The 27,173-nt window shown below is 47.1% G+C and overlaps 1 protein-coding gene across 1 annotated transcript; it reads right to left on the bottom strand.

Moving 5' to 3' along the window:
- Positions 1-10,471: 10,471 nt before the first annotated feature.
- On the bottom strand, positions 10,472-26,750 carry LOC142788221 (protein arginine N-methyltransferase 7-like). The gene is made up of 5 exons (XM_075884797.1): positions 26,420-26,750; positions 17,651-17,782; positions 17,229-17,471; positions 14,503-14,663; positions 10,472-10,946 (listed from the first exon to the last, which is right to left on the bottom strand). The coding sequence occupies exons 1-5, from the start codon at positions 26,558-26,560 to the stop codon at positions 10,679-10,681; spliced, it is 945 nt and encodes a 314-aa protein (XP_075740912.1). The 5' UTR covers positions 26,561-26,750; the 3' UTR covers positions 10,472-10,678.
- Positions 26,751-27,173: the final 423 nt, after the last annotated feature.

Raw genomic sequence — 27,173 nt, forward strand, 5'->3', positions numbered from 1 at the left:
CCTGTGCGGAGGTTTCAGCGTCCCTGTGCGGAGGTTTCAGGTGGAGCAGCGCAGGCTGCCCACCTTTCATGCGTAAAGGAGTCAAGAGCGCGATTGCAACCACAAAGGCGGCGACGAGAGGCTGTTGTGGTTGGGGAAGGGTCATGGCCCCTCTCCAAGCGCAGCGCGGCTCAAGGCCTCAAGGGCATCGCTGGCTGGCGGCGGCGGGCGGTAGGCATGCGCGGCGAGAAGGTCGCCTTGAATGCGCTTCCCTTGGGCGGCCCATCTCCTTGGGCGGCCCATCTCCTCCAAGTCACGGAAGCGGCCGCCGCGCAGGCATGCCGAAAAAGTCGGATGTGCCTGCTGTATCACCCTTTCGACGCGTTCCTCGGTCGAGGCTCGGGGCTCAGCGATAGAAATAAGTTCATCTATCGCATGTACATACTCCTGTAAGGACTCGTCAGGAGCTTGTGTAGGGAGCTCAAGCTCTCGCCGCATCCTACTTTCGTAGTTAGCGGGTACGAATTCGCGCAAAAAGCCCGCACGAAACTCCTGGAGGGTAGCTGTACGGTAACCCGGTAAGCCGATACCATCTCGCCACCGTGTCAGTTAGTGCAGCTGGAACAACACGTTCGAGCACCACCTTATCATCCAAACCCATTGCTCTCTGATAACGGGACAGAGAGCCGAGGTAATCTCGTAACCGGCTTCGTAGGAAGCCGTTGGTGCGTTAGCGGCGTGGTCGAGCGAAAGCGAGCAGTCGCCCAGCTCGATCAGTGGGGCGGTTTCAAACAAACCACCGCCCTGCGCGCCATTCCCAGAGCAAAATAGGCTCCTTGTGGGATTGGCCTGCTGTCGAACCCAAGGCGCACTTGGTGCGGCTACCATCGACAATTCAGGCGCCTGCTCAGCGTGCGTTCGAAGTGTCGGTTGCACAGCTGATAGCGGGCAAAAGTCGGTGAGGGCCAAGGCCTGCGCGCCGTCAATTCCGCAGGGAACCGACTGCGAGCGCTGTGCCGACATGCATGCCGAAGGGCGCATTAGCAGTCGGAGGCGCTTGTGCGTAACGTTCGGGTAGGGCAAGAGGCCCATTCCAAAGCGACGCGCTATCTCCAAAGGGAGCAGCTAGGCGCCTCGTGTCGTCACCGCAATAGGGGGTGCCGACACGGACGGGTGCCGAAGGGTTCCTGTCAATAGAGGCAATGGCCTCCTTGTGCAACGCGGCATCCGCTAACAGGGACAGCGGACAAAAGTCCCGCGAAGCAGCCTTGTTGCGACGAGCCCGAATCGCGCAGGCGAACTGACTCGCTAAGAGCAGTCAAAAGCTACAGCTTTTAATACCGCGTTGGGCGCCAGTGTAATGTACACGTATCCCGAAGGAGTACGGCCACCAGCGTGGGTCCGGTCTTAGCGAGCCGCAGGGCACGCGTTAACCGTCGCCGTGGTGAGAACACGATACTGCTCAAAGTCGCAACACTTTATTGTGGCAACACCAAACGCAGTACAGCCCGTTGCAAAAAGGCGCGGCGGGAAAGCAAGTAGGCTTATCCACGCCACGGGCACAAAGTACTACACAGGGTGCCATGAGCACGTCTCCGCGGTAAAGGTGATCCACGGAGACACCGGGACCAAGGCCCGGTTGCTCGAGCGAGGGCAAAGGCGCTCGCGTTGGCTTCGAAGGGAGACGGGTCGGCGTAGCTAGGCCACGCACTAGGACACCGTACCACCCCTCGGCCGTGCGCACGCAGCGGGGCAACAAAAGGTGAGCGTTCGCCTCGGGCGCAAGGCGCCGTCAGCGAAGTCTAACGATCCCCGAGCGACGGGAGTCGACGGACGGAAAAGATTGTGTGGCTTACCGTCTGCTGTCCTGGAGAGTATCTACCCGCTCCCGACGCAGCGCGCGAAAACATCTCGGGAGACTTCGCGCGCGGCGCCACAGTCAACATACGCAACCGGGTGAGGGGGTTAAACGTCACTCCGCTCTTCCTGCGCGGCAGACAGCGGAGGAAGGGAGACATGTCGGGACATGAGAACGGCAGAAAAGGTGGCAAAGCCCGCGCAAAGGCAGCGGGCTAGCCTCAATTCCCACAATTTCTTGCGCTGAGAGAGGGCACTGTTACCTCAGACATTCGCCTTCACCGGCTTCTGCCATCGCCTTGAGAAGGCCCAGCCAGCGAATGGTCGAGAGTAAGGAGCGAGCGGACGGGAGAGTGGGCCGCCAGCGTTATCAGCTTTGTGTTGGTATTCCACAGCGGCGTCTCGAGCACACATTTCTGGATCTTCCTGAGAGGCGCCCAGCCAGGGAACGGTCGAGAGTGAGGCGCGAGTACACGGGAGAGTGAGGCGCAGAGAGAAGAGAGAGAGCGAACGACGAGAGAGGAGCGGCGAACATCTCACCTACCCTCTCTCGCACCACATGCTCCGCTTGCTAAGGGCGAGGATAAGCGTACGTGCGCGCCCACAGCTGTTGCGATCGGACAGGGAGTGAGAGCAAAGAGATAACACCTGCCAGCGCGCGGCTGCTGCGGGATGGCTGACATAGCCCGACTAAGAAATGCATTCTAATTTAAAACCACTATTAACAGAGAGTAGCCCTATAAGGCATCAAAGGGACAATGCTGTGTCGTGATGGCGACTCTCTCGTTCTGATATTCTGGTTGTATAAGTTTTGTGTGCAGGCTGACATACTCCCATTGATAAGTCCATGCTGCGACAATACCACGCTGCCCACATCTGTAGTAAAAAAACAAAGTGGTAGCTGCATCAATTTTTTTTTGGCATCGTTTGTACGCCATGCCCGCAGTATGTATGCACTGGAACGTTGATCAAGCTAACCACCGTAACAGCATAGCACGTGTGGTATCCAGCTACTATGCTGTGGGCGCGAGATCGATTCCCGACCACGGCGGCCGCGTTTCGATGGGTGTGAAATACAAAGAGCACCCGTGAACAAAGATATGTGTGCGCATTGGAGAACCCCAAGCGGTCACAATTAATCTTGATACCCACACTACAGCGTGCCTAAAATGATATCTTGTTTGGAACATGATAGCCTAGCCATTATCGATGTTGAAAAGACACGTTTATTTTAAGACAACACAGGCAAGCGGAAAAACAAAGTTCGCATTACGCAAACTAAATGACGAGCAAAAATTGAAAAAATTTGATAATTCTCTAGCAAGGAATAAATTTCAACGTTACTTGGCCACTGCAGCCACTGTAAAAGAAGCTTACCGCATCGGCCGACTCCAGAAAGCCAAGCTTCGAGTAGTCCGCTGCTTTGTTCGTAACAAGAACCCTGTCTTCAGCACAAATTAAGTAAACAGAGGCATCTCAGCATCGGGCATTCACCGTGAGAGTATCTTTTATAACAACTGAAGGGCGTAAGCGAATGTGTCTCCACACAAATCTTGTGGACAACACAGCTGTCCTTTATACGCTCAACTATTTACAAATAATGTAGGCTACCAGCCTTTCGTATATATTGCCACCTGGCCATGAACTGCGGCGAGCACGAGCCCGCATCGAGGAGAAAAACGAGGAAGAAGTTGTTGGGCTAGCGCGCTCTCGCCGAGGCTTTTGTTTTTTGGTTGTGGTGTCCCTGACCTGCGCCTCTGTGACTACGCGGTATTCTTTACCTGAAGTCCCTCTTGTTCACGCGCGACAACTGGTGGAGTCGCTGGGTATTCCCAGTCAATGATCCAAACGCCTCCTGGGAGCCCTATACCCGCAGTCGCAACACCTGTCCACCGGGCCAGCCGGAGAATCCGAGGATTGTCCCCCGAGCGTGAACCTCTACCGGAGATGGCATCAACTGCACCACCCCAGAGCGGTACGGAAAATATTCCGATGGCTAATTACACGCTGCAGAAGCCACGAGTGCCGAAGGTGTTCCGTGGCTCCATGTTGGAGGATGTTGTGGACTGGTTGGCTCACTTTGAACGCGTTGCGGCTTTCAACGAGTGGACCGACGCCAACAAGCTGCGGAATGTATATTTCAGCCTTGAGGACGGAGCTCGTACTTGGTACGAGAACCGCGAACCCTTCTCGTCGTGGACGATGTTTTGCCGTCAGCTGCTGGCAAGTTACGCTGACCCCCATCGCCGTGAACGAGCGGAACGGGCCATCCAATCACGCATCCAAATGCCGAACGAGAGCGTGATGGCGTACGTGGAGGACATGACGAGCCTTTTCCGTCGCGCTGACCCAGGTATGGGAGAAGACAAGAAGTTGCGCCACCTAATGCGAGGAGTTAAGGAGCAACTCTTCGCTGGTCTCGTGCGAAGTCCCCCGAATACTGTGGCAGAGTTTTTAACTGAAGCAACGACAATGGAAAACATGCTGCAGCAGCGATCAGCTGTGTACGACCGCCACGTGAATGTTGCCTCGCCGGTGGACCAGATTGGAGTTGCGGGGAGTAACGTCAATCTCGAAGCTCTCTGCGACCTCATCAGATCGGTGGTACGCGACGAGCTGCAGAAGATTCACGGGCCGCCTCCACCTGCTGCGGGATCCATCTCCAGCCTCATCAGGAGTGAAGTACAGCAGGCTTTGCAAGTCCCGCTGTCCAACGATGCTTCCCCGCCTGTACCGATCGAGCCTCACCGTGCATCTTATGCCGAGGCTGTGAGCTGTTACGTCGCTCCTGCATCGTACGCCGAAGCTGCGAGTCGTTACGCTCCTCCACGCCGTTTCGTACACCCTGCACATCGCGATCCACTCCCAGCAGTTCAACCAGTCCAGCATTTCGAGAATCGGCAGCTCCTCCCGCGGAAATCGGACGTATGGCGCACACCGGACAGGCGGCCGCTGTGCTACCACTGTGGCGAAGCCGGACACGTGTACCGCGAATGCCAGTACCGTCGCCTCGGACTTCAGGGTTTCGCCGTCGACTCACCCAGGCCAAGATTTGGCGAAAGACCCAGAGCGATTGAGGAGTACCTGTCCGAGCAGCGCATGCCACTGCTCCCGCGGCGCCAGTCACGATCACCATCTCCAAGAAGGTCTTCGTCAAGTGTCCCGAACTACCCAGGGGCGGCGCCAGCACGGCCGCTCAGCCCTAGGCGGGAAAACTAACGACAGCGACCTTCGGGGGCGGGGCCGCTGATAAACGACACGAACAAGGGCCCCAATCCATGCGAGTACGTACCAGCAGTGGTTCAACGACGACAGCTCCCGAATCAGAAAGCCGACTTTCCCTAGATATACCTGTAGTGCTCGACGGCCGCCACGATATTACAGCTTTATTAGACACAGGGGCCGACTACTCCATCATGAGCAGAAAACTGGCGACGCATCTCAAGAAAGTGGGTACGCCGTGGTACGGGACACGAATCCGTACAGCCGGCGGGCACGTCGTCACCCCTCTCGGTATCTGCACGATTAGAGTCGGCATTCGCAAACGCACATTTCTCTGCAGCTGCCTTATACTTCCTGAATGCTCCCGAGACCTCATCCTAGGCATCGACTTTTTACGTGAATACGGCGCTATCATTGACCTCCGACAGCGCACAGTGACGTTCTCTACAGACAAAGCAGAAAAGCCTGATGACAGCCATCTCAGTTCGCTTCGTGTTTCGGCCGACATAATCACGTTGCCTCCACGTTCAAGCATCCTGGTTGAAGTCGTGTGTGACGAGATACGTGACGGTGAGGCAGTCGCCGAAGGCAACTTGACACTTTTGTTTAGCATAGGTGTCTGCGCAGCCCGCAGCCTCATTACGCTTCACGACAGACGTGCCACGCTGCTTGTGACAAATTTTAGTAATGAGCAGCGGCACCTGTTTCGACGCACCGCTATCGCTTTCGCCTACCCCATCGAAGACGTTGCTGAATGTTTTTCTGCCGCATCAATAAATAGTGGGCTACAATCGACATCGACCGGCGTTTCTAAGGCTCTTGAAAAGGTGGACATCAATTCGAGCCTCACGCAGAAAGAACGCACAGCGCTGCAGGAGCTGTTGCTTGAATTTCAAGAGTGTTTCGCTTCATCCTCAAAGGTGCGTCAAACGCCCCTTATGAAACACCGGATTATTATACACACCGATGTCTCGCCCATAAAGCAACAACCCTACCGAGTTTCTGCCAAAGAACGTGACGCGATCAATGCTCAAGTCGAAGAGATGCTTCAGGATGATGTTATACAGCCGTCCAATAGTCCATGGTCATCGCCAGTCGTTCTTGTAAAGAAAAAGGACGGAACGTTGCGTTTCTGCGTGGACTACAGAAAGCTGAACGACGTGACAAAAAAAGACGTGTATCCTCTGCCACGCATCGATGATTCACTAGACAGACTACGGCGAGCAAGGTATTTTTCATCCATAGACTTGAAAAGCGGATACTGGCAGATTGAGGTTGATGAAAGAGACCGAGAAAAAACTGCTTTTGTTACACCGGACGGCCTGTATGAATTCAAGGTGCTTCCCTTCGGCCTGTGTTCTGCACCAGCGACATTCCAAAGAATGATGGACACTGTTCTTACCGGTCTGAAGTGGAACACCTGCTTAGTTTATCTCGATGATGTCGTCGTATTTTCGGTCACTTTCGAGGAACACTTGAAACGTCTGCAGGCTGTTCTGGAAGCACTCCACTCTGCGAACCTCACGCTGAAGCCAGAAAAATGCCACTTTGGCTATAAAGAACTTAAATTTCTGGGGCATGTTGTGAGCGCAGACGGTGTTCGACCTGACCCCGACAAGACAACCGCCGTAGCCTCCTTTCCCGTTCCCCGTGACAAGAAAGCAGTACGCCGCTTCCTCGGTCTGTGCGCCTACTATCGTCGCTTCATCGCCAATTTTTCTAGAATTGCCGAGCCTCTGACTCGTCTCACACGTGACGACGTACCATTCGTTTGGAATGAAGAACAGAACGCGGCTTTTATCGATCTACGTGAGCGTATGCAGGCACCACCAGTTCTTGCTCACTTCGACGAGGATGCTGCCACGGAAGTTCATACCGACGCGAGCAATGTAGGTCTCGGCGCCGTGCTTGTCCAACATCAAGAAGGCACCGAGCGCGTGATAGCTTACGCCAGCCGTGCCCTGTCTCGCGCCGAGATGAACTATTCCACCTCGGAGAAAGAGTGCCTAGCAGTAGTGTGGGCCACTATGAAATTCAGGCCTTACCTCTACGGTCGTCACTTTAAAGTAGTTACTGATCATCACTCATTGTGCTGGTTAGCCAATTTACGAGACCCGTCTGGGCGTCTGGCACGATGGAGCCTTCGTTTGCAAGAGTTTGACCTTACCATTGTCTATAAATCAGGCCGCAAGCACGAAGATGCTGATTCCTTGTCACGTGCACCTACTGGAGTTTGTGATCCCGACAATGACGATGACTGCGGCTTCCTCGGAGTCCTCACTGCAACAGACTTGATCGCACGACAACACGATGACGTCGAGATTCGCGCAATCATTGACCAACTAGAAGGACGCAACACACCCGTACCTCGGCACATCTCTCGCAATCTCTCTTCGTTCTGCCTGCGGAACGGTGTCTTGTATAAATCAAACTCGAACGGCAATGGGAAAGCCTACTTGCTAGTGGTCCCATCTGACATGCGAGACGACATTCTTCTGGCCTGCCACGACGAACCCACATCCGGGCATCTAGGTTCTTCACGAACTCTCGCCAGAGTTCAACAGGCGTACTACTGGCCGAGACTTGCTATGTACGTCAAGAGATATGTGAAAAGCTGCCGTGAATGTCAACGCCGCAAATCTCCGCCACTGAAGCCTGCAGGCCTGCTGCAACCAATCACACCACCAAGGTCGCCGTTCGATCAAATAGGCATGGATTTACTGGGGCCGTTTCCTCTGTCATCTGCCGGTAACAAATGGATAGTTGTAGCGACAGATTATCTAACGAGATACGCCGAGACAAGAGCCCTGCAACGAGCTACAGCTTCCGACGTTGCCCAGTTTTTCGTCGAACAGATCGTTCTTCGCCATGGCGCCCCGTCTTGCGTCATCACTGATCGCGGAACAGCTTTCACGGCTCAGCTCATTGACGATGTATTCAAGCTAAGCTTCACGAGCCATCGCAAGACGACGGCGTATCATCCGCAGACTAACGGCCTGACGGAACGACTTAACAAGACCATCGCCGATATGTTGTCCATGTATGTAGACGTTCAACACAAGACGTGGGATCAGGTCCTTCCATACGTAACATTCGCCTACAACACTGCCATCCAAGAAACGACACGATTCACACCGTTCCGTCTCGTCTATGGGCGTGAGGTCCAGACCATGTTGGACGCTATGTTGCCACACGATTACGACGGGTCGCTCACACCTGACGCTGAGCAGCTTGCTCAGTTTGCCGAAGAAGCTCGACAGTTGGCACGCCTGCATATCACGCAACAACAAACTGCAGATGCACGCCGCTACAATCTTCGCCATCGACAGGTCGAATACCACCCAGGAGATCTAGTTTGGGTATGGACTCCGGTTCGCCGCCAAGGGTTGTCCGAAAAGCTCCTGAGTCGCTACTTTGGACCCTACAAAGTAGTGCGTCGCATCAGTGACGTGAATTATGAGGTGGTTCCATATGGAACCATGTCACCCCAGCGTCGAAAGCACTACCCAGAGATTGTTCACGTTGTACGGCTCAAGCCGTACTTCGTACGTTAGTGGGACCGTGTCTCAGCCTTGTTCTTTTGTTGTTGTTTTTTTTCTTAAGTGTGCCCACAGTGTGCATGTCTGCTTTACTTCCGCTTATCCACTACCATTCGCGCGAGCATCGGGGCGATGCTTTTTTTTTCAGTGGGGGAATAATGCCACCTGGCCATGAACTGCGGCGAGCACGAGCCCGCATCGAGGAGAAAAACGAGGAAGAAGTTGTTGGGCTAGCGCGCTCTCGCCGAGGCTTTTGTTTTTTGGTTGTGGTGTCCCTGACCTGCGCCTCTGTGACTACGCGGTATTCTTTACCTGAAGTCCCTCTTGTTCACGCGCGACAATATCCTTCATGAGGTGGCACCAGATGTAGCTCGGTGATGGTGGTCAGATTTGCGTATGTATGAGAAACTGTTGGTCCTAAGGTGCACGACTCAACACTCAGCGGGCCAGATTAAAAATAATTATGCCGTACGCTGCATAAGACGCTCATTTTATTTTCGGCAAAACGCCGTTTTAATTCGACTGTTGGACCTGGTTTCCACTGGTGGCCATCTTCGCTTTTGAATAAATATAGCAGACACACGCCATTCGGTGTAGAAACCAGCCCGACATCGATACAAACAGGAAAGCGAGAGCATACCTTGCCCGCCTGACCACTTGAATGCATCGCCGCGGCGATATCAATCATGATTGATATGATTAAAAAGAAAAAAAATGTAGATGGATATGTGTTCCCCCTTTCTACATGTTGTTGCACTTGAATATGCAGCAGTACTGCCAGTAGTGCCCTTTGGTTTTGTTACAGCGATGCACGCCCACACTGCCTCTACTAGCCGCCACTCTCATCTGCGGGAGCAGCTCAGATGTGGGCACTTTGACCGCCAGGGCTGCCGTGGAAACTCCAGCGCTGGTTACCTATGGGCAAATTCAGGAGATGAATTGAGGCTAGCCCATCGCCATTGCGCGGGCTGTGTCACCTATTTCTGCCATTCTCATGTCCTAACACGACTCTGCCCTTTTCCGCGGTCCGTTGGCTCCGGGGGAGCGGGAGTAACTTCAACCCCTCTCACCCGAATGTCGACTGTAGCGCTGCGCTTGAACCACTCAGGACGTTTTGCGCACATGCGTCGAGTCAGGCACACACCTCTCCAGGACATCAAAAAGTGAGCACACGTGTTCTTTCCGTCCGTCGGCTTCTTTTGTTTGGAGCTCGCTCGGACTTGTCAACAGCGCCTTGCGCCCACTTACCTTTCGTTGCCCCTTCTAAACGCTAGGCCGAATAGCGGTGTGGTGTCTTCGCGCGTGGTCCTACTACGCTGACCCGTACCTCTCGAAGCTAACGCAAGCGGATTTCGCTCTCGCTGGAGCGATCGGGCTCTGTTCTCCCTGATCATGAGAGCAACGCAGCATAGTCGCGGGGGCCCATTTCCCTCAGCGGCGTGTCACCGTGAATCCCTTTTGCCCACGGAGACGTGCTCGCGGCACCGTTTGTGTTGTACTTTCCACCCGTGGCGCGGATAAGCCTCGTTTGCTTTTCCACCGCCCCTTTTGCAACGGGCTCTGTACTGCGTTTTTGGTGTTGCCACAGGCAATAAAGTGTTGCAACTTGTTTGAGAGCAGTACTGTGTACTTGCCACGCTGCGCTAGGCGCCTTGGCTGTCCGAACGCAGCCCTGCGTCTCGCTAAGACCAAACCCACGCTAGTGGCCGTACTTCGAGATACGCTGTACAATACAACATGAAGGGGTTTTATACAACTATGGAAAAACGGCTTGAGATGTGTTTGAAAATGGCTGGGTCAGATAGAAACAATGCCTCGGCGGGAAGGTAATTTTATTCTTTTGATGTCTGGATGAAAAATTAGAAGGCATGACACAGAGATGGGAGACTTTTATTATTGAAAATAACTTAAGACACTTCAGACCTGACACAGTCAATTTGTCCAAAGCGAAAACAGTGCACCTTGCTGAAAATATTAGCAGTGTCCAACTTGCTGTTCAAAAAAATAAAACGAAATTCACACCATGGCAGGCAAGATACCATAGCCACAAAAACAGTCAACTGGTCAGTGCACATGTAAATTCACTGCACATCAAAGTTGAAGTTCATTAAGTCCCTTGAAACATCGAAGTTCGTTAAGTCCTTTGAAACATCGAACTTGAAGCTCCACTTGAGAACTTTAGGCTTTAGCTTGGTGCAGTTCAAAAAATACACTCCTTGACGAGAAAAGCGGTCCCAAACTATTTCATGTCCAGGCACAATAGCTTTTGCAGGACCAAATGTAATGGTGTTTGAGTCGTCCAGTACAAAGTCGGCCCACAGCGCAACTCCGTTGCATTCATCTTCATTGCTGTGAAAGTGATAAAACACTTCATCAAAAATTTTTTTTAAAGTTTAAAAGCTGTCGTAAGAGTAAACTACCACATTCTGCAGGCTTCAAAGTGAGATGGAGGTGTTTTTGAAAAGAAAGAATTTACAGCAGAGCCATTTTAGGCTTGGAGTAAGGCTGTGTAGTGTAAGAACTTGGTTGTGTAAGCACCACAGGAGTTAACCAAGCTTTACTACCGAGTGTAGCAGATGAGAGGAAAAGTGAATAGATCAGAGGGAGAAAGCAATGCGTAATGGAGTAATGGAGAGTGGTGAAAAAGGATGTCGAAGCCTGAGTGGGCATGAGGAGGAGGAGGTGTCTGATGTTGAAAGAAGACTACCAAGGGGGGAGAGGGCTAGCCTCTCCCCCTGGTAGTTTTTTCTCAACATCAGACACCTCCCCCTCATGCTCACTTCTCTTTCAGAATCGGTTGCTGCACTATACTATACAAGACTATGCTCTGATCTGCTAGTGTGCCTGGCTACGGGCCTGCAAGGAAATCTAGCAGTGGTGGTCCAGCAAATCTAAGATTTGGAGCAATTTTCAGAGCAAAAGGATTTTTTGAAGAAATTTAGGAGCAGCTACATAAGCATTTTATAGCAGTTCTGTAGCACAAAAATTTGTGTTTTCGATCAGTTGGAGCAGGCGAAAATCAAAACTCATTACACTTGGTGCAGCTTATTACTACTGCACAATTGTTCGGTACTTAATGGCAAATAGACACACGCAAGGCTAACGCAGCACTGCCATTTAGCTCGTGTACCCACAACAGGAAACCATGGCATGTTGCAAACAGATTTTATTTGCCTATGTAAACAATGCTCTTACACTACTGAGAACAGTTTTATGCAATAAAACATGATACAAAAGTGACTAGAAATAGAGAACAATTTTGTGCTGTCGGCAATTAGAAAATGAGTAGATATACGAAGATGTATCAAAAGTGTGAATAAATTTATTATTCAGACGTGCCCACATGCATCATCTGAGTTTGTCTTGCTTACAATGTAAAATGAGCTTTAAAACTATAAATAATATATATTTTTTGTAATTAACAAAGACAAGCACTTGCCCTCAATGTCTCTCTTAGTCCATTGTGAGTGATGTCGTATTGTATTCGATGATTGCTGAGTGTACACGTCTGTGTGTTGTTCGTTGTGCTTTATCCGAGAATATATTTTTGTTTTGCTATCAACTCCCGGCTCTGCCTCGTTCTTCGGACCACAGCTTGCGTTCGCTGGCACACCAAAAGGACCATCCCTAAATTGTCCGTGCTTTCATGGTGCGTTAGGGGTGGGTGGGGGCAATACTGCTTTAGGAATCAGCCCGCCCGGCGATTGCCTCCCTATCAATGGGACCAGTGACAAGTACCCTCAAACCTCTTAGTAACAAATTTTCATCTTACACGCAAATGAATGCTCGTTATATAAAAAAATTCGTCATAAAGTTATATTTTAACACCGCATTTATTGCAAGGTTTGAATGTATGTAAAATTTAAAATTAAATTTTATGCACTTTTGGTAGCTTTTTCTGGCGTCGGGAGTAATTTTCGCGTTTTTTCTTCCCTCGCTTGTTAGAAGAAGCACCAGGTGGCGCTGCAGGCATCGCGTTTGCCTGCCTGCCTACTGCGGAAAAACGTGAGCACGGCGGCCTGTGCCATTCAGAAGGAACAAGAAAATGTTTAAAACATCTAAACACAACTAGAAAACCGCATGGGCCTTTTCTTCTTTCAGGCTAACTAAACAAAATGTTTAAAGAATGCAGTAATACTTTATATGGCAGTTTATGAGCTGTAAACATAAAGGCTCATGCTGTAACACCGCAAGGGCCTTTTTTTCGTCGGGCTAACTTAACAAAATATTGAAAAAATGCAGTAATACTTTATATGGCAGTTTATGAGTTATAAACTAGTATTTTATCATTTTATTATTAAAACAAACGTAATTCAAGATGCAAAAACTGCATGTGGTTTTAGTTATTGACTTTCACCAGCCCAACCATTGTAATCACGTGCAGTACCCAGTGTTCACAGGCATCTTCACACTAATAGACAATGACAGAATGCAGATTGAAAAATTACTTTTGAAAATGTTTACTCGCTTTCCTGAAAAACCCCTGCAGGGTTGGACACTTCTGATATTATGCTTTCCATGTGAACACAAAACCGAAAAACAATAAGCCATGGTAGGCAGTCCGTTCAATAAAACGCCACAGCTGACACGAATAACTGTCGACTAGATATATACTAATTAATCCTAAATTCATTCTAAGCCCAAGGAGACTATAAAATTCAATTTAGGAAATTTATGCTCCCATCATTGAAGTGCTACAACTAATGAGACCAAGAGAAAAATTAAGATAAGTAGCACAATGCATAGCTAAACCCAACTATGCTTCAGAGACGCTTCTTAAATTTTCACATTGATCAAACAGAACTGTTGCTGACATCTACAAGTAGCACAAGTATACACTCTCAGTGGGTTTTTAATGTCACCATCATTTTCCCCACAAGTCCTAAGTGACCAAATTGCCCCATACATCGTATGTTCTATGCATGAATGGAAGTGCGCAAGTGCTGGGAACAAACACTGCTGAAGCAGAGATAAAAGAAGGCGGCTATCTCTGTAGCATGAACGGTGCATGCAATGACACTGCCTCACCCTGCAAGCGATGCCTGCCGTCAATGGCTCTTCGAGCAGAGAGGAAAAGCCTCGTCAGTCTTTCGTCGGAAAAAGGAGCATGAAGGAAGCCGGAGAAAAGGGAAGCATCGCTCAAGCAGCAGCAGTGAACACTGATAATAAGGGCATGGTTGCAAGCGCTAATGTGCGTGCCATCTTGACACACATCAGCAAACCGTCCACTTACTTCGCATGAAGATGACAGGCACCACGAAAATTGCGCTCCCAGGACCGGCCATATTTGCTTACATCAGCGTTTTAGAGAGTTATGCAAGATCGAACCCAAAAGTTACTGACTTTCCATACTTCATATAATATTATAATAGTTTGATATTGCACTCAATGTTTGTTTCACACTTACAGCTTAAGTCATTTAAAAGTTTTTTGCATTATTATCAATGTTACAGGAGGTGCGCCAGGCAATAAGAGCTCGCATTTGCACACCACGTTGCAGACAACAGCAGTACATGAAAGCTCCCAAGATGGCATGGAAGCAGATTAGCGCAATGTAGCACAAATGGTGCAGCATTTCCACCCTGTAAATACGAACACCCAGAGGTATAAAAACAGTTTTATGATTATGTATGCTGGCATCTTCTAAAACATAACACAAAAGCAGCCCTAATTATATCCTCGCAGTGAATGAATTATCTTTTGTTGAAAAACACAGCCATTTACACACTGAAATAGTAATAACTGTTTTAAGAAAAGCTAGATAAAGAAATGATACATACTTAAAACAGGATTCTGTGTTAGAGCCACAACGAATGTGCACAATTTTCTTAACATGAGGAGGTCAAAGAAAACTGGCCATCTTCACCAGTATTTTACTTTTAATTTCAATTAAAAAGATCCTTACCTTTCAAAAGGCACCTCTCCATCACATGATATAGTGCCCGTTGCTTCAGGGTCATTCCTCATGTCAATCTGGATGATTACAAACTCTTGTGTGACAGCTTTGCATGGATACTCCCACAGTGGCTGCGGCTCCACAGGATCATCGGTTATTGACTGAGCATTCTGAAATGGTTGAACTCGGTACTAAATACTTCAAAGGCTAGTGCTTATGCAGTTCCATGCACTGTAGTTTTGACATATATTTTTTTGTTGCAATCAATCGAATTAATAGAGGTGTCCACGTCAACTTACGAGCAGTACACCTAGACCCACCCCTACTGAATCTACGTGTGAAGTAGAGTTGAGATAGCACTGAAAATTGTTCACACTGTCAGTTTGTTGCAAAGCGAAGGCACGTTCAAAGCTTTTTTTTTTTAGATAGCCTTGATTCCCTGGAGGATGTAGACACATGATCAGCTTTGCCATGAGCAGCACATCGGTGATTACTAGTCATGTATGCCAAGTGGCACAAACTGTGGAAGCATATTGGTTGCGAACATCATGGTGTGTCCTATAATGAATGAATAATTTTGGCTCATAAAACCTCAGAATTTTATTTTTTCACATCACACCCAGCTAAGATAGCAACATGGCAATTACTGTTTGGTATTGAGGCATCCAGTCAAGATCCGTGAATATTGTTTAATAAAAGTTTTCTTTTACTGCGACAAAACATGTAACAGGTAGCAAGGACTGTTTGATATTTACCGTATTTACTCGCATAATAGGCACACCCCGAACTTGGCTGTGATCAGTAGCTTTTTAATCGTGTTTGAACACTTGCACTTGGACACCCTCATACGTTAACTGAAGTGAGAAAAAAACTGCGCAGCGCTGTGCCAGCTGCAAGGGCTTGCCAAGTGAGGAAGAAGGGTGGTTGCTTGGTGTCGGAACAACCTATGCACCAGCACCCGCGTGGCTCCAGCTACTAGCCTGGCCGCATGCGTTCCGCATGAAACGTGTGATCACGTCCTTGCCAAATACGCGTTAAGCTTCTTGTCGGGAAAAGCGTCATTGTTATGGTGTTTGCTACTTCATCAGCAAATTTAAAAGCTTTTCGGCTTTCTGACGCGAGCTTTCGCCTTTGCTGCCATTGCGCAGACTTTCACAAGCTCGGCGGACTTTTGTCGCCGTTAATTCCCTGGCTGCAAACATGGAAGTTATATCACACGTGCTGCTCTTGGATCAGCGCTTAAGTGCAATCTTATCAACGCCGAATCTTCATGGTGTCTTGCAGAAACTTCCTGCGACATGCCGAATTGTAGGCTAGGCCTATTCACTGTTGGTGCTTTTTGGTGGTGGTCGCTGTCTATCAAAATTATGGTTTTGTGCGGCTTTACTTGAAGAAAAGGTGGCTTGGGTGGAGCTTGTGACACTCGAATGGTGTTTCGCTATTCAACTGCAATGTCTTGGATACCTGGTGCGAGGCTATGAAATGGAACTATGGGTACCGTTGAGCATACAAAAGTTCGGTTGTGAAAATGCGCATAATCTACGTGGCCTGAAACATAATCGGCGAACTTCCGCGATGGTGCTTTTTTTCCGTAGCTTTTTTTTCGTGTTTGTTTCGTTGGCAACATGGGTTTTTTATGTCAATTTTTAGAAATTTCAATGCATACCGAATCGCTTATGCCTCGATTCTCGGACACTTGAGACTGTATGCTCAACTCGTTTTGTGCTAGTGTAGCCTGAACAAAGTTGTTTCGGCTTTAGTGCAGACATTCTTGACTTCTGCAAAGTACCTTGTCAATGGTCTATGCTGTAGTCAGAAATTTTACCTCGATTAATAGGCGCACCCAGAACTAAGAGCCGGGTTTTAAAATGTGGCCTATTATGCGAGTAAATACAGTAATCAGCACTGAAGTTGTTCTTTTGCTTCCAATTTCTTTCATACTGTGAAAGAGTTCAGGTTGCTTTTACATTATGGCATGAAATGTCGTTAAGTATCAGTTTGAAATGTTGTGTCAAAATATATCAGTTCTTGCATTCTAAAAGTGCTTTCAATAACAACTGTGCAAACACTTATAAACCTTACGGTCAGCTACGACAAAACAGAGGAAAGGCCCCACCCAGACAACTGAAGTGCGACCACCAATTGCCTCCGCAACTGAATAGTTTTGCTCATGAGTCCTGCACCTGATGCATATTGATATGTTTCTTTTGCAAAAAGAATTGCATATACATTTCACTTGCCCTTTCAATAGAAACACTTATGCCATTGTTGTTGCTTTTTTTACACGATAAAAAGTGGGCGAGTTTAATTTGGGCACACACTACACCTAGGACTAAATTTTTCATGGTGAACTTACAGCGCAACACCAGAAAAAATAGAGGACAGGGAAGGAGCAAAAGAGAAAGAAAAGACGGCGCTGGCTCACAACTGTTGCTTATTGGAAAAACACGGGGTGAAAAGTATATATATAGGTACTGGCAGCCGTCTTTTCTTCCTTTTTTGCTCCTTCCCTGTCCTGTATTTTTTCTGGTGTTGCGCTGTAAGTTCACGATGCATCCTAACTGGCCCAACTTACCGTCTTACTACTAAATTTTTCAACTTATTCAGTAGAGGGCTTTTAAGTTCTTGCCACTTGCTCGTGCTACAAGCTAGATAACTGAACCAATTACACTGCTGCCACTAGCGCCAAATTATTGAAAATTGATTGAGCAAGCACACTGCTGGCATCAACTTACCTGAATCAGCTTGTCAAATGAGCTCAAATCGAAGCCTTCAACTGCATGCACAGGAGCTTTTATTTTCCAAAGGTCTTTGAAGTTGACACCCACCGCCTTCAAGGAAAAGCCTTGAGGAATGGTTACGAGCTCACTTGGAGTGCACAAGAGGTGTTGCAGGGAATGTTTTCGGAACCAGAATTTCAAGTTGTCCCAAGGTAGAATGGTTGTACTAAAGTGGGGCTCACCAAGAAGCACAGATGCCTACAATAAAGGAAAAAAAATGGAAAATTTCATGCACTGAGATTTTAAACAAGGAATTAAATGCTATTTTTTTATGCTTATACCATATGCCAGATTTATTTATTACATTTTTACTTATACGTTACTCGAACTAATCCTGCTGTAACAATGAATCATTAAGATCTCAGGCTTACACTTACCTTTTTCTTGGGTTCCTTTTCAGAAAGGTACAGAGCATCTTTTTTTATTACAGTAATAGTGTTCACCCTATTTTGCCTAGTGTATTCCTCAAGCAAAACATAAGCATAGTTGTCCTCTATGACAACATAAACCTGCAGGGAAAAAAAATATGTGTGAATATTTATGTCTTGTGCTTAGTCCCGGACACATTACCAGTAAACAGGAACAGTGCTACAGTTACCGAGTTTCCAAAGGTAACTCGTCACAATTACAGTGAAAAAGTAACATAGTTGATTTTACTACACCGTACAAAATAAATAATGCATTACATGCCAAATGATACATTTAAATAAAAACGTACAAAGAGGTACGGAAAGTGCTTAACAAGGGAAGATGACATCCATTGACCATTGACATCGATTGATACCCTATGTTCTGTAGGGTGTACCAGAGCCTACTCAGAAAGCTTTGGGTACGCTGAGCATATAAACTGTTGGGACACGTGTTCGCGAAATTCAAAGACCGCAAACCTGTGGACAATCAGTGCGGGATCATCTACAGGTATGATGCAGGTATTGCGAAGCAACATAAATTACACTGGCGAAACAAGCAGCAAGAGACCAAGAAAGGAAAGTCAAACACGCAACACATTCTCAGATGGAGCTTGTTGAACTCTGCTGACCAAGTCATAGCTTTGACCTAAACAATGTGACGATGCTGCCTCATGAACAGAAGCAAAAGGGGGAGGGGAATTTCTGAAAACGTTTACAAGGACATGTGTGACTAATGGACTAATAGACGTCCTGTGTTTTTTTTTTTCTTTTTTTTGCCAGTGTGTGCTCAGGATGCCACTTGCACAGGAGGAGAAATGTTTGTAATTTTGTTACTACATGTGCTAAAGAGACACTAAAGAGAAACAATGACTCAGCTTAGATTGATAAGCTGCACACTAAGAACTCTAATGCCATAAGTTTCACTGTTATAAGTCCACTATTGGCGGAGAAAATCAAGGTTGAAGGTTCACTTTAAAATTTTGCACCGAAATATATGACATAAGAAATTTCAAGATGTAGTTTTCGCATTTTCACGACATTGTCTAGACGCGATTTTCTGAAACTTCGTATGCTAGGTCAATGGTACCCACAGATGACAATGTACTTTAATTTTATCGATTAGAAGCTATGTAGGACCCAGTAGACGTTTTCAAAAATTATGACATCAGGTGTTTTGTGCAGGAATCTCAAGGTGGTGTCCCCATTTGCATTTTATTTTCGCGCGTTTTCTCGTTTTCCAAGCATCGTCTCGCGGAAAGAGTGGTGTTTTGGGGTTTCTGAAAGTGTACTTCATTAATACGCGAAAAATGATTTTGCTTTTTAGTGTCCTTTGAACAGGCTATGACACCCAATTTTCGATTGTAATCAGCTGGCAAAATTTCAGCACATTTGGTCAAATATTTAACTTGTACAGTAAACCCTCGTTGACTCGAACTCGCATATGTTGAAATCTCAGTTAAGTTAAAACAATTTTTCGCCATGCATTAACCCATCATAGGTGCCATGTATTTGCCCCTTCTTGAAACGTTTTTCAGAGGGGACAGTGTATATCTCGAAATCTTGACCAGGAGGGAAGAAGGCAAAGTCCACTTCCAACAGGAAACGAGGACATTGTGCAAATGCTTAGCTCTTACTATACGTGGCAAACACGGCCGTGAAGGCTGAATTTGAAATTCCCAGGGTCGCAGCCGCTTGCTATCCACCTTGTCAGGCAGCTATGTGATACGCAATTGGTACTGATAACACCTCGACAGGAGCAACCACGTGTTATTACTACAGCCCACGTTGGCCAGTTCTATTTTTCTTTAAATCGTAGGTCATCACCATCAATGTAGAAACTCGAATCGCAATGCTGGTAATGAATTCGTGTCCACGCAAGCCAACCACCAAATGCACAGAGGCCGATTTTAGTGCAAATAAAGAATAAAAGAAAGAAAACAAAATCACACTGCGGAACAGCCGCCGACTGAAACACCAATCAAACATAAAGCTAAGTCTAAAAGCTCAGGTAGCCCAGAGCCGGCATGCAGCAACGCCTCGCAAAGGCTCGTTGCGAGCTTGGATTACAAAATGGAGCAGTGGCAAATCACCGTTCATGAAAACTGTGCCATGTGGTCACTGATGGGTCATGAGTCGCGGATAAAGCGACGAGGTTCCTGATAATATCGTTTAACATGGTTTGAACGAGCCTCACCGTGGTGGTCTAGTGGCTAAGGTACTCGGCTGCTGACCCGCAGGTCGCGGGATCCAATTCCAGCTACGCCGGCTGCATTTCCGATAGAGACGAAAATGCTGTAGGCCCGTGCGCTCAGATTTTAGTGCACGTTCAAGAACCCCAGGTGGTCGAAATTTCCGGAGCCCTCTACTACAGCATCTCTCATAATCATATAGTTGTTTTGGTACGTTAAATCTCACATATCAATCAATGATTTGAAAGCGCGTTCTGTCATGACGGCTTCACAAATAACCAAGCACGATCGCTGGGTAAAAAACAAAGTGTTTTTATCCGGTGGCCGTGAACCAAGTCTCTCTACCTGCGGACACAGATGTGCGGATTACGTGTGCGATGGCTTTTTTAAATTCAATGAGAACTCGCTAGTCTAAATAAATTAATAGGTAATGGGCATAAACCGGGAATGCATTAGATGCATTTTGTCACCCACAGCACCCATTTTGAAAATGTGCACGCGCCAGAACATCCAGGAGACGCGTCGCCTGCAGAGAAATACGACAGCAAGTTTGTCCCTGTCGCTAAGAAATCGCATGCATGCGATTAGGACTCGCGGCAAACGCGCACGCGTATAGTGACCGCATGGAGCGGTGTCGACATGAAAACTGTAGCGACCGGAGGAACGCGCTACGCACAACAAAGAACCTGAGAGTCAGTTCCGCTATGCTCGCCGCTTGACTCTGTAGTTTTCGCTAGGCAACAGTAGAGGCACCAAACACACAGCCTAGCTATTAGAAGCAGCACGCTTGATGAACGGCAGCACATTTTTGCGGGGTCATGCATATTTACAACACTTTATAAGAGATTATGGCAGCACCATGTATGGGAGCTTTCACACCAGAAAGGTGCAAAGTAAAAAAACACAATTGGGGGCGTCTTATTAGTCAACTCGGCCTCTTTTCCCCACTGAAGCTGAGGTTCGCATCAAAATTCAAGCTTTCGAGGCTGTTTTGGCGCAGTTCAGCACAATTTTCGATATTTTTATGCTTTTGCAGCAGCTTGGCACAAAAAAACGAAAATGTATCAAAAGTGCGCAATATGCGCAGCTGTCTCAGCCCTGGGTGCAGTCAATTTGATGGCCGAAGCCTGGCGCCAAATACGCCCGCTGGCGATTGCCAACTGCTTCGCTCATGCAAGGTTTGCTCGCGCCCCGGCATTGATTGAAGAAGACATTGGCGCGGAATTTAGCTGCTGTGATGAGCTGTGTAGTGAAGTGCGCAAGGCAACCAGCTGCGTGAGCGATATTGAGGACAGCAGACTGCCTTTGAGAAGTACGTGCTTTACGATGCGGACGTCCCTGTTAGCGGTATGCTGTCAGACGTGGATATCGTTGAGATGGCCGTGAACAACGCAGATGACCACGCAGAAGAGAAAGAGCCCCAAGAAGTGCCTACGATGACACAAACGCGTAACATGCCACGCTATCTCCGCAACAAGGTCGAATGCAGCGGTGGTGACCAAAGGCTCATGCGATGTGTTGAGCAACTGGAAAACGCCTTTCTCGGACCGAATGCGAAACAGGCGAGCATCATGCAGTTTTTTGGTCCTCGGTAATAAATTCTTTGTTCCTGCAAATTCTTGTGCCTTTACTACAGTAGCTCTAGTGCAATGGGCCTTTTCTACACAACAATGGCTTTTCTTTCGCAGTGACCTGGGCAAACATCTTCGGCGTATTGCTTTACTCGAAATACCGCTTATCTCAAAATTTTTGCCGGATTCGGTGGCTTTGAGTTAACGAGGAATTAACATGTAATTGAATACTTCTATAAACATGCGAGTGGCCCGAGAGCCTGGCAACACTGGTGCATTCTCAAGCTAGGGTATAACAAGCTGCCAGCCCTGCGAGCTTCTGCATTTCGGCAAACGATATTGTTGATCAGCTGCACGTAAAATTGAGATAATTTAACTTTATTCAATTTGGATCTGAAATTGAATGATTTGCAGCAGCTGAAACATTGGTAGAAAACAGCTCCGCTCCTTGTTGCAAGTGATGGCACATGCGCCATGGACACATGGCGATCGCCGGTGGTGGGTGGGGTTTATAGTCGGCAAATTCTAGGGCTTCTTTTGCACTGAAATGTTATTTCATGGCCCAGTTTTCACATCTGTATAGGCATAGCAGACCATCTACTCCAAGCTTTTGTAAAGGGGCCCTGCAACACTTTTGAGCATGGTTAGAAAACACTGCTGATCAGTAGTGGAGACTCCCAAGAATATGCGAGCCAAATCTTATAGCACAGCATGCGGCCTGGCATTCATAATAAATGATCAAAGTCAGCTAAAATTACTTTCTCTTCTTTCGACAAATCACGAAAGACTTTCAAAAATCACTCGTAGAAGGCCATCTATCAGCCTTTGGATGATTTAAATATGGTGCTCGGTCGTTACAGGGATCGCCGCAAAAGACTGCAACTTGTCCACGTGCGTGCGCGCACTATCACACTGGAAAAGCCACGTATTAGAAGAAAAAAAAAATGAAAAGAAGGAAAAGTGCTCAAGGTCATGAGGCACGCCTGACATATTTTCTTTGCCCTTGCCATCCCTCCCTGCTTAGCTTCCAGCACTTTCATCTGGATGAGAGAAAAGAGAATGAGTTTGCAGAGTGCGACTAATCTTTGAGACTCCACTCGTACTGAACGGACTCTTAAAATTTTTGCAGCGTTGAATTCGTTACGAAATGACGAGCTCTTTTAGCGAATCCATTCCATGGTTACTTCAAAAAGCGTTTCAGTGCTCCTTTAAGTCAAAGTCCAAGAGAATCAGTTAGGAAGAAAAAGTATTACAAAATGCTTCACTAGTTCACAGCCTTTTGTCTTTTAGCCATTACGCACTGCTGTTTTCTAGCCACCAGTGAAATAATACTAGCTAGGAGCACGGGACGAAGGAATGCTTTACCGGCACACCACGAACAGAGCTAGAACCTCAAGAAAAAATAAAACAAAAATGCCTGCTTGCCTGTTCTACTTCTTTATCTATATCCTTCTACTATTCTTTTAATCCCTCCTTCCCCCTCCCCTACAAGGCCCCTCCTCTACAAGGCACTTCGCCGTGTCGCCCAAGAGGTGAACAGAAACTAGGTGCCCTTTTTCTCTTCTCAAGAACCATTCATTCATAAGGCGGGAAGGTGACCTTGAAAACTAAAACATGCGGGAAGAAGGCACGTCGGATAGCTGCTTGCAGGGTCCACGAAACCCGCTACTCGTGCGTAGGAAAACTTGGGACAGCGGTCTCCTTGCGCAGAGGTCAAAGAATTGCATTGTGGCACCAGCGGACTTGCGCGAATCCGCAGACTTCAATAATGGGCATGCTGAGCCGAGTGTGAAGCGAGCGAGAACAGGTCCTAAACACGGAACGAATCGTGAATTATGAAAGTCGGTGGGGTAGTGCAAGTACGTGCACTGCAACGACACAGCAATTAGGTGGCTGACGATGTTAGCAAATGGTCCGGTCACTCCAGGCCGCCGATGCCAATAAAAAAAACTAGCCATCAAAACCCCAGGTTTGCAGACCTGTCTTCAAAATATCAGTGGCTGTGGGAAAAGCATGGGCCTTGTCTGCCGATGCGGGGCATTCAGTGTAGCGGGGGGAGGGGGGGGGGGGGTTAACAATAACAATCTATGGGCAGCTCGCTGGAGGCTTATCGATGGTCGAAAGTTTTTTTTTCCTGCAAGTTACCGGAGCGCAGACTCCGTTCGCTGTAACCGATCGGCAACGATCAGAGAGAATCACTGTAAGTGCGATTCTGTGCCGTTGAAATAACGTATATTTCCACGGTCACGCAGGTATAGTTCATTTTAAGTGGGGTCGTTATCTGAACTCTATATATATGTGTGTGTGTGTGTGTGTGTGTGTGTGTGTGTGTGTGTGTGTGTGTGTGTGTGTGTGTGTGTGTGTGTGTGTGTGTGTGTGTGTATATATATATATATCTGAACTCAATAGTATATGTGCCTTCCTATCTCCTCCCCCCCCCCCCCCTCGAAAAACGTGAACTTAAGAAGCTGTTTAGTTGCAACGTGATTAATTTACGACAAGCAGTTTACAAGGAAACTTCAAATACACTCTTCTGCATGAAAGCTCTTCCTCTTAAAGGGCCCAACAACTGCCCAGAACATGAAATGAGATGACTGCAAGAATGGAAAGATTGTCCTTCATAGTGACTCAAAGCAACCCTGTTTTTCTCGTGAGAAGTGGAGTTATATCTTTTTTTTTTTTTTTTCATTGAAAATCGCATGTAGGCCCGTGTGCTCAGATTTGGGTGCACGTTAAAGAACCCCAGGTGGACTAAATTTCCGGAGCCCTCCACTACGGCGTCTCTCATAATCATATAGTGGTTTTGGGACGTTAAACCCCACATATCAATCAATCAATCATTGAAAATCGCAAAAATAGCTTGTGGTGCCATCTGGTGGTGGAAACTTTATTATCTGAGCTGCCCCGTCACATGACCGTAAACTAGTGTACGTGGTCAACAATTTTCCTGTTAGTAATAAAATATAGTTTGCTTCTTCATAGTAAAAGGTATTACTTCATTAAAATGTACTTATAGGCCTGCATTAGTAGTGCGCAATAAAGTGATGACGGCTTCGCATGACATAATGATCCCGTGCTCATCAGAGCGTCTTGAGCAACTTCTCTACATGCTCATGAAACCGTGCGCGCAGTTTCCAAGTCGCTAAAATTTTGGAGTGACTTGTTTTACCTACACTTGGTCTCAGAAATGATGAGCAGTGACTTGACTAGGCTCGTGTGTCGAGGGAGTAACGACGACAAGACAAGCCATCCACGACACAGGTGCATCAACCTTGTTGGGTGCAGGCACGCAACGTGGTACAAATACAGGGAGGCTGTATAAAGCCACATCGTCTCATGTGTTCATGCACAAGTCGCTAGAAGGGCTACTGGCATCGCTATCAATTCTCAGTGTTGCCGCACAAAAACACATCGGCGTTCAGAGCCTTTCAAATCGAAAAATACTGCTTATAAAATAACAATGTGCTTTTGGGAGTAACTACTGCAGCTTCAAACACGGCGAAGGGTAAGCTTTTGGTCGCGCCGGAGAACACTGTGTCGAAAAAAATCAATTGTCAGTCCCTTTAATGACATATTCTCCTAAACTGCAAGGGGAGCCCTATAGTTAAAAGCTGAAAGGTGGAAAGGATATTGCAAAGAAAAAGTTCGAATAAGTTGAAAGCACTTAAAATTGGCCCTCTGACAAATATTCCTGTTGGATGGCTTTTTATAAAAACAAAAGAAACGGCACCATTTCTTTTCCGTTACAGTTACTGCATAAAAAAGTAACATTGTTAGAGTTACAAGTTTCTTAGATTTAAAAGTAACTAGTTACCGAAAAAAGTAACTAGTTACCAGTAGCACGCTACTAACTAGTTACTGCCCAATGCTGCTTGTGCTACATAATGATCATACAGAATGACAGAGGAACTATTGAAAGGGTTATTTTTATTCGTTAGACACAGCCTCGATAACCTTCAGCAGACAATGAAGCCATGGAAAGAAAAGCAGATGTTATTGCCCGTTGGCACCGCTCGTCGCCATGATTGTGAATGTGGAACACACCTCTTTTGCCTGCTAGCACCCAGAAGCACGTAATTACTTATAATAATAATTGTTCAGGCTTAACATCCTAGAACCACGATACAATTATGAGACGTGCTGCAGAGCAGGGTTCCAGAAATTTGGACCACCTGGGGCTTTTTAACGTGCACCTAAATATACGTACACGGGCCCCGAGCATTTTGGGCCCCATCGAAAATGCTGCCGCCGTGGCCATGAATCGATTTAGCAACCTGCATGTGATCCCTTTACGAGCTGGCCACTGACCAATAAATAATTCCTCACGTACTACCTGAAAGCGTCAAGTCTACCAGAACAAGACCCATAATTTATATAACCTTTTACATAACCAACATAAAACTTTCGGGCACTGCATGGCAATTGTGTATACCAAAATATGTAGCGCATCAAAAGCACAGAACGTGCTTTAACAACTGCAACAAGTTTAAATAATATCTCTGATGGGCTTCAATTAAATTACTTCAATGACGCTTGGCAATCGTTTACGGTATTAGTGTCTGACTATCATGCAGAAGGTATTTTTGATTTACTTTTTTAGAAGATTTACATCACGCACATTATTCCAGAACTAGCTATATAGGTGCTTTCTAAGCATGCTAAATGTGAAACGTTCTCGTAACAAGTTCTCTTACAACGCTGACACATAGGCAAAAGTAAAGCACTTTGCAATAAACCCCTTTTAAGCAAGAAGTTGCAAGATGACACACGGCACTGCATTAAGTTCCTTAGGTGGCTCATGGCATTCATGATTAGCTTCACTTCCTCAGATGAACACCGGGAAAAAAAGGGCACTGCTTGTTAAATCAGCACGACAGAAAACACTTTTTTCTAAACAATTACCTAAGACAACACCAAAGTGATAGCAAACTTCTTTTTCTACACAGTAGATGTAATGATCCTACCCTACTACCCACCGAAATCTTTTCGCACCTAACATCATTTTGTGCTGCTTCCAGGATAGGAGGTGCTGCAAGCTTTCTGCACCTCCCCAGGTCTTGCATTGCCTCCGTGATATGTGGGCCGATCACAGAGGCTGCGGAAAGCACCGATGTCATGTGATGATGTTATCTGATAATGTAATGTAATCTGATGTCGAAATGGCATCATTGTCACATCACAAATATAGCTAGCTAATCAAAGACATCCTGGTGACATCATCACATGAGCTTTTGCTTCGTTCATGGCATCGATGCCTTGATACACCAGTCAACTCAGAAATATCTGTGGTTTTACATGCCAAAACCATGCTATGATTATGAGGAATATCTGTAGTGGAGGGCTCTGGAAATTACGACTATCTGGTGCTCTTAAATGTGCACTGACATCACACAATATACGGATCTCTACCATTTCACCTCCATTGAAGTGCGATCGCCGTGGCCAGGATCGAACATGCAACCTTCGGGTTGTGTGTTCGATCCTGGCCGCGGCGGTTGCACGGCCAATCTGCCGCTTCTAGATGGGCAGTCACACATTCACACATGTTAATGCACGACTGCTCATTTAGAAGCAGGAAAAAAATCGAACAAAAAAAAAACTCGCGTGCATGCATGCACACACTTTGCCCGCTCTTTTTTTTACTGTTTACGCTAAATAAACATAGAGTGATGAGTGATGATCAAACAATATAGCTTGTGAGTTGTTAACTAAATCAAGTCATTATTCATT

Source organism: Rhipicephalus microplus, unplaced genomic scaffold (assembly GCF_043290135.1).
Source record: "Rhipicephalus microplus isolate Deutch F79 unplaced genomic scaffold, USDA_Rmic scaffold_48, whole genome shotgun sequence".
Taxonomy (NCBI): Eukaryota; Metazoa; Arthropoda; class Arachnida; order Ixodida; family Ixodidae; genus Rhipicephalus; species Rhipicephalus microplus.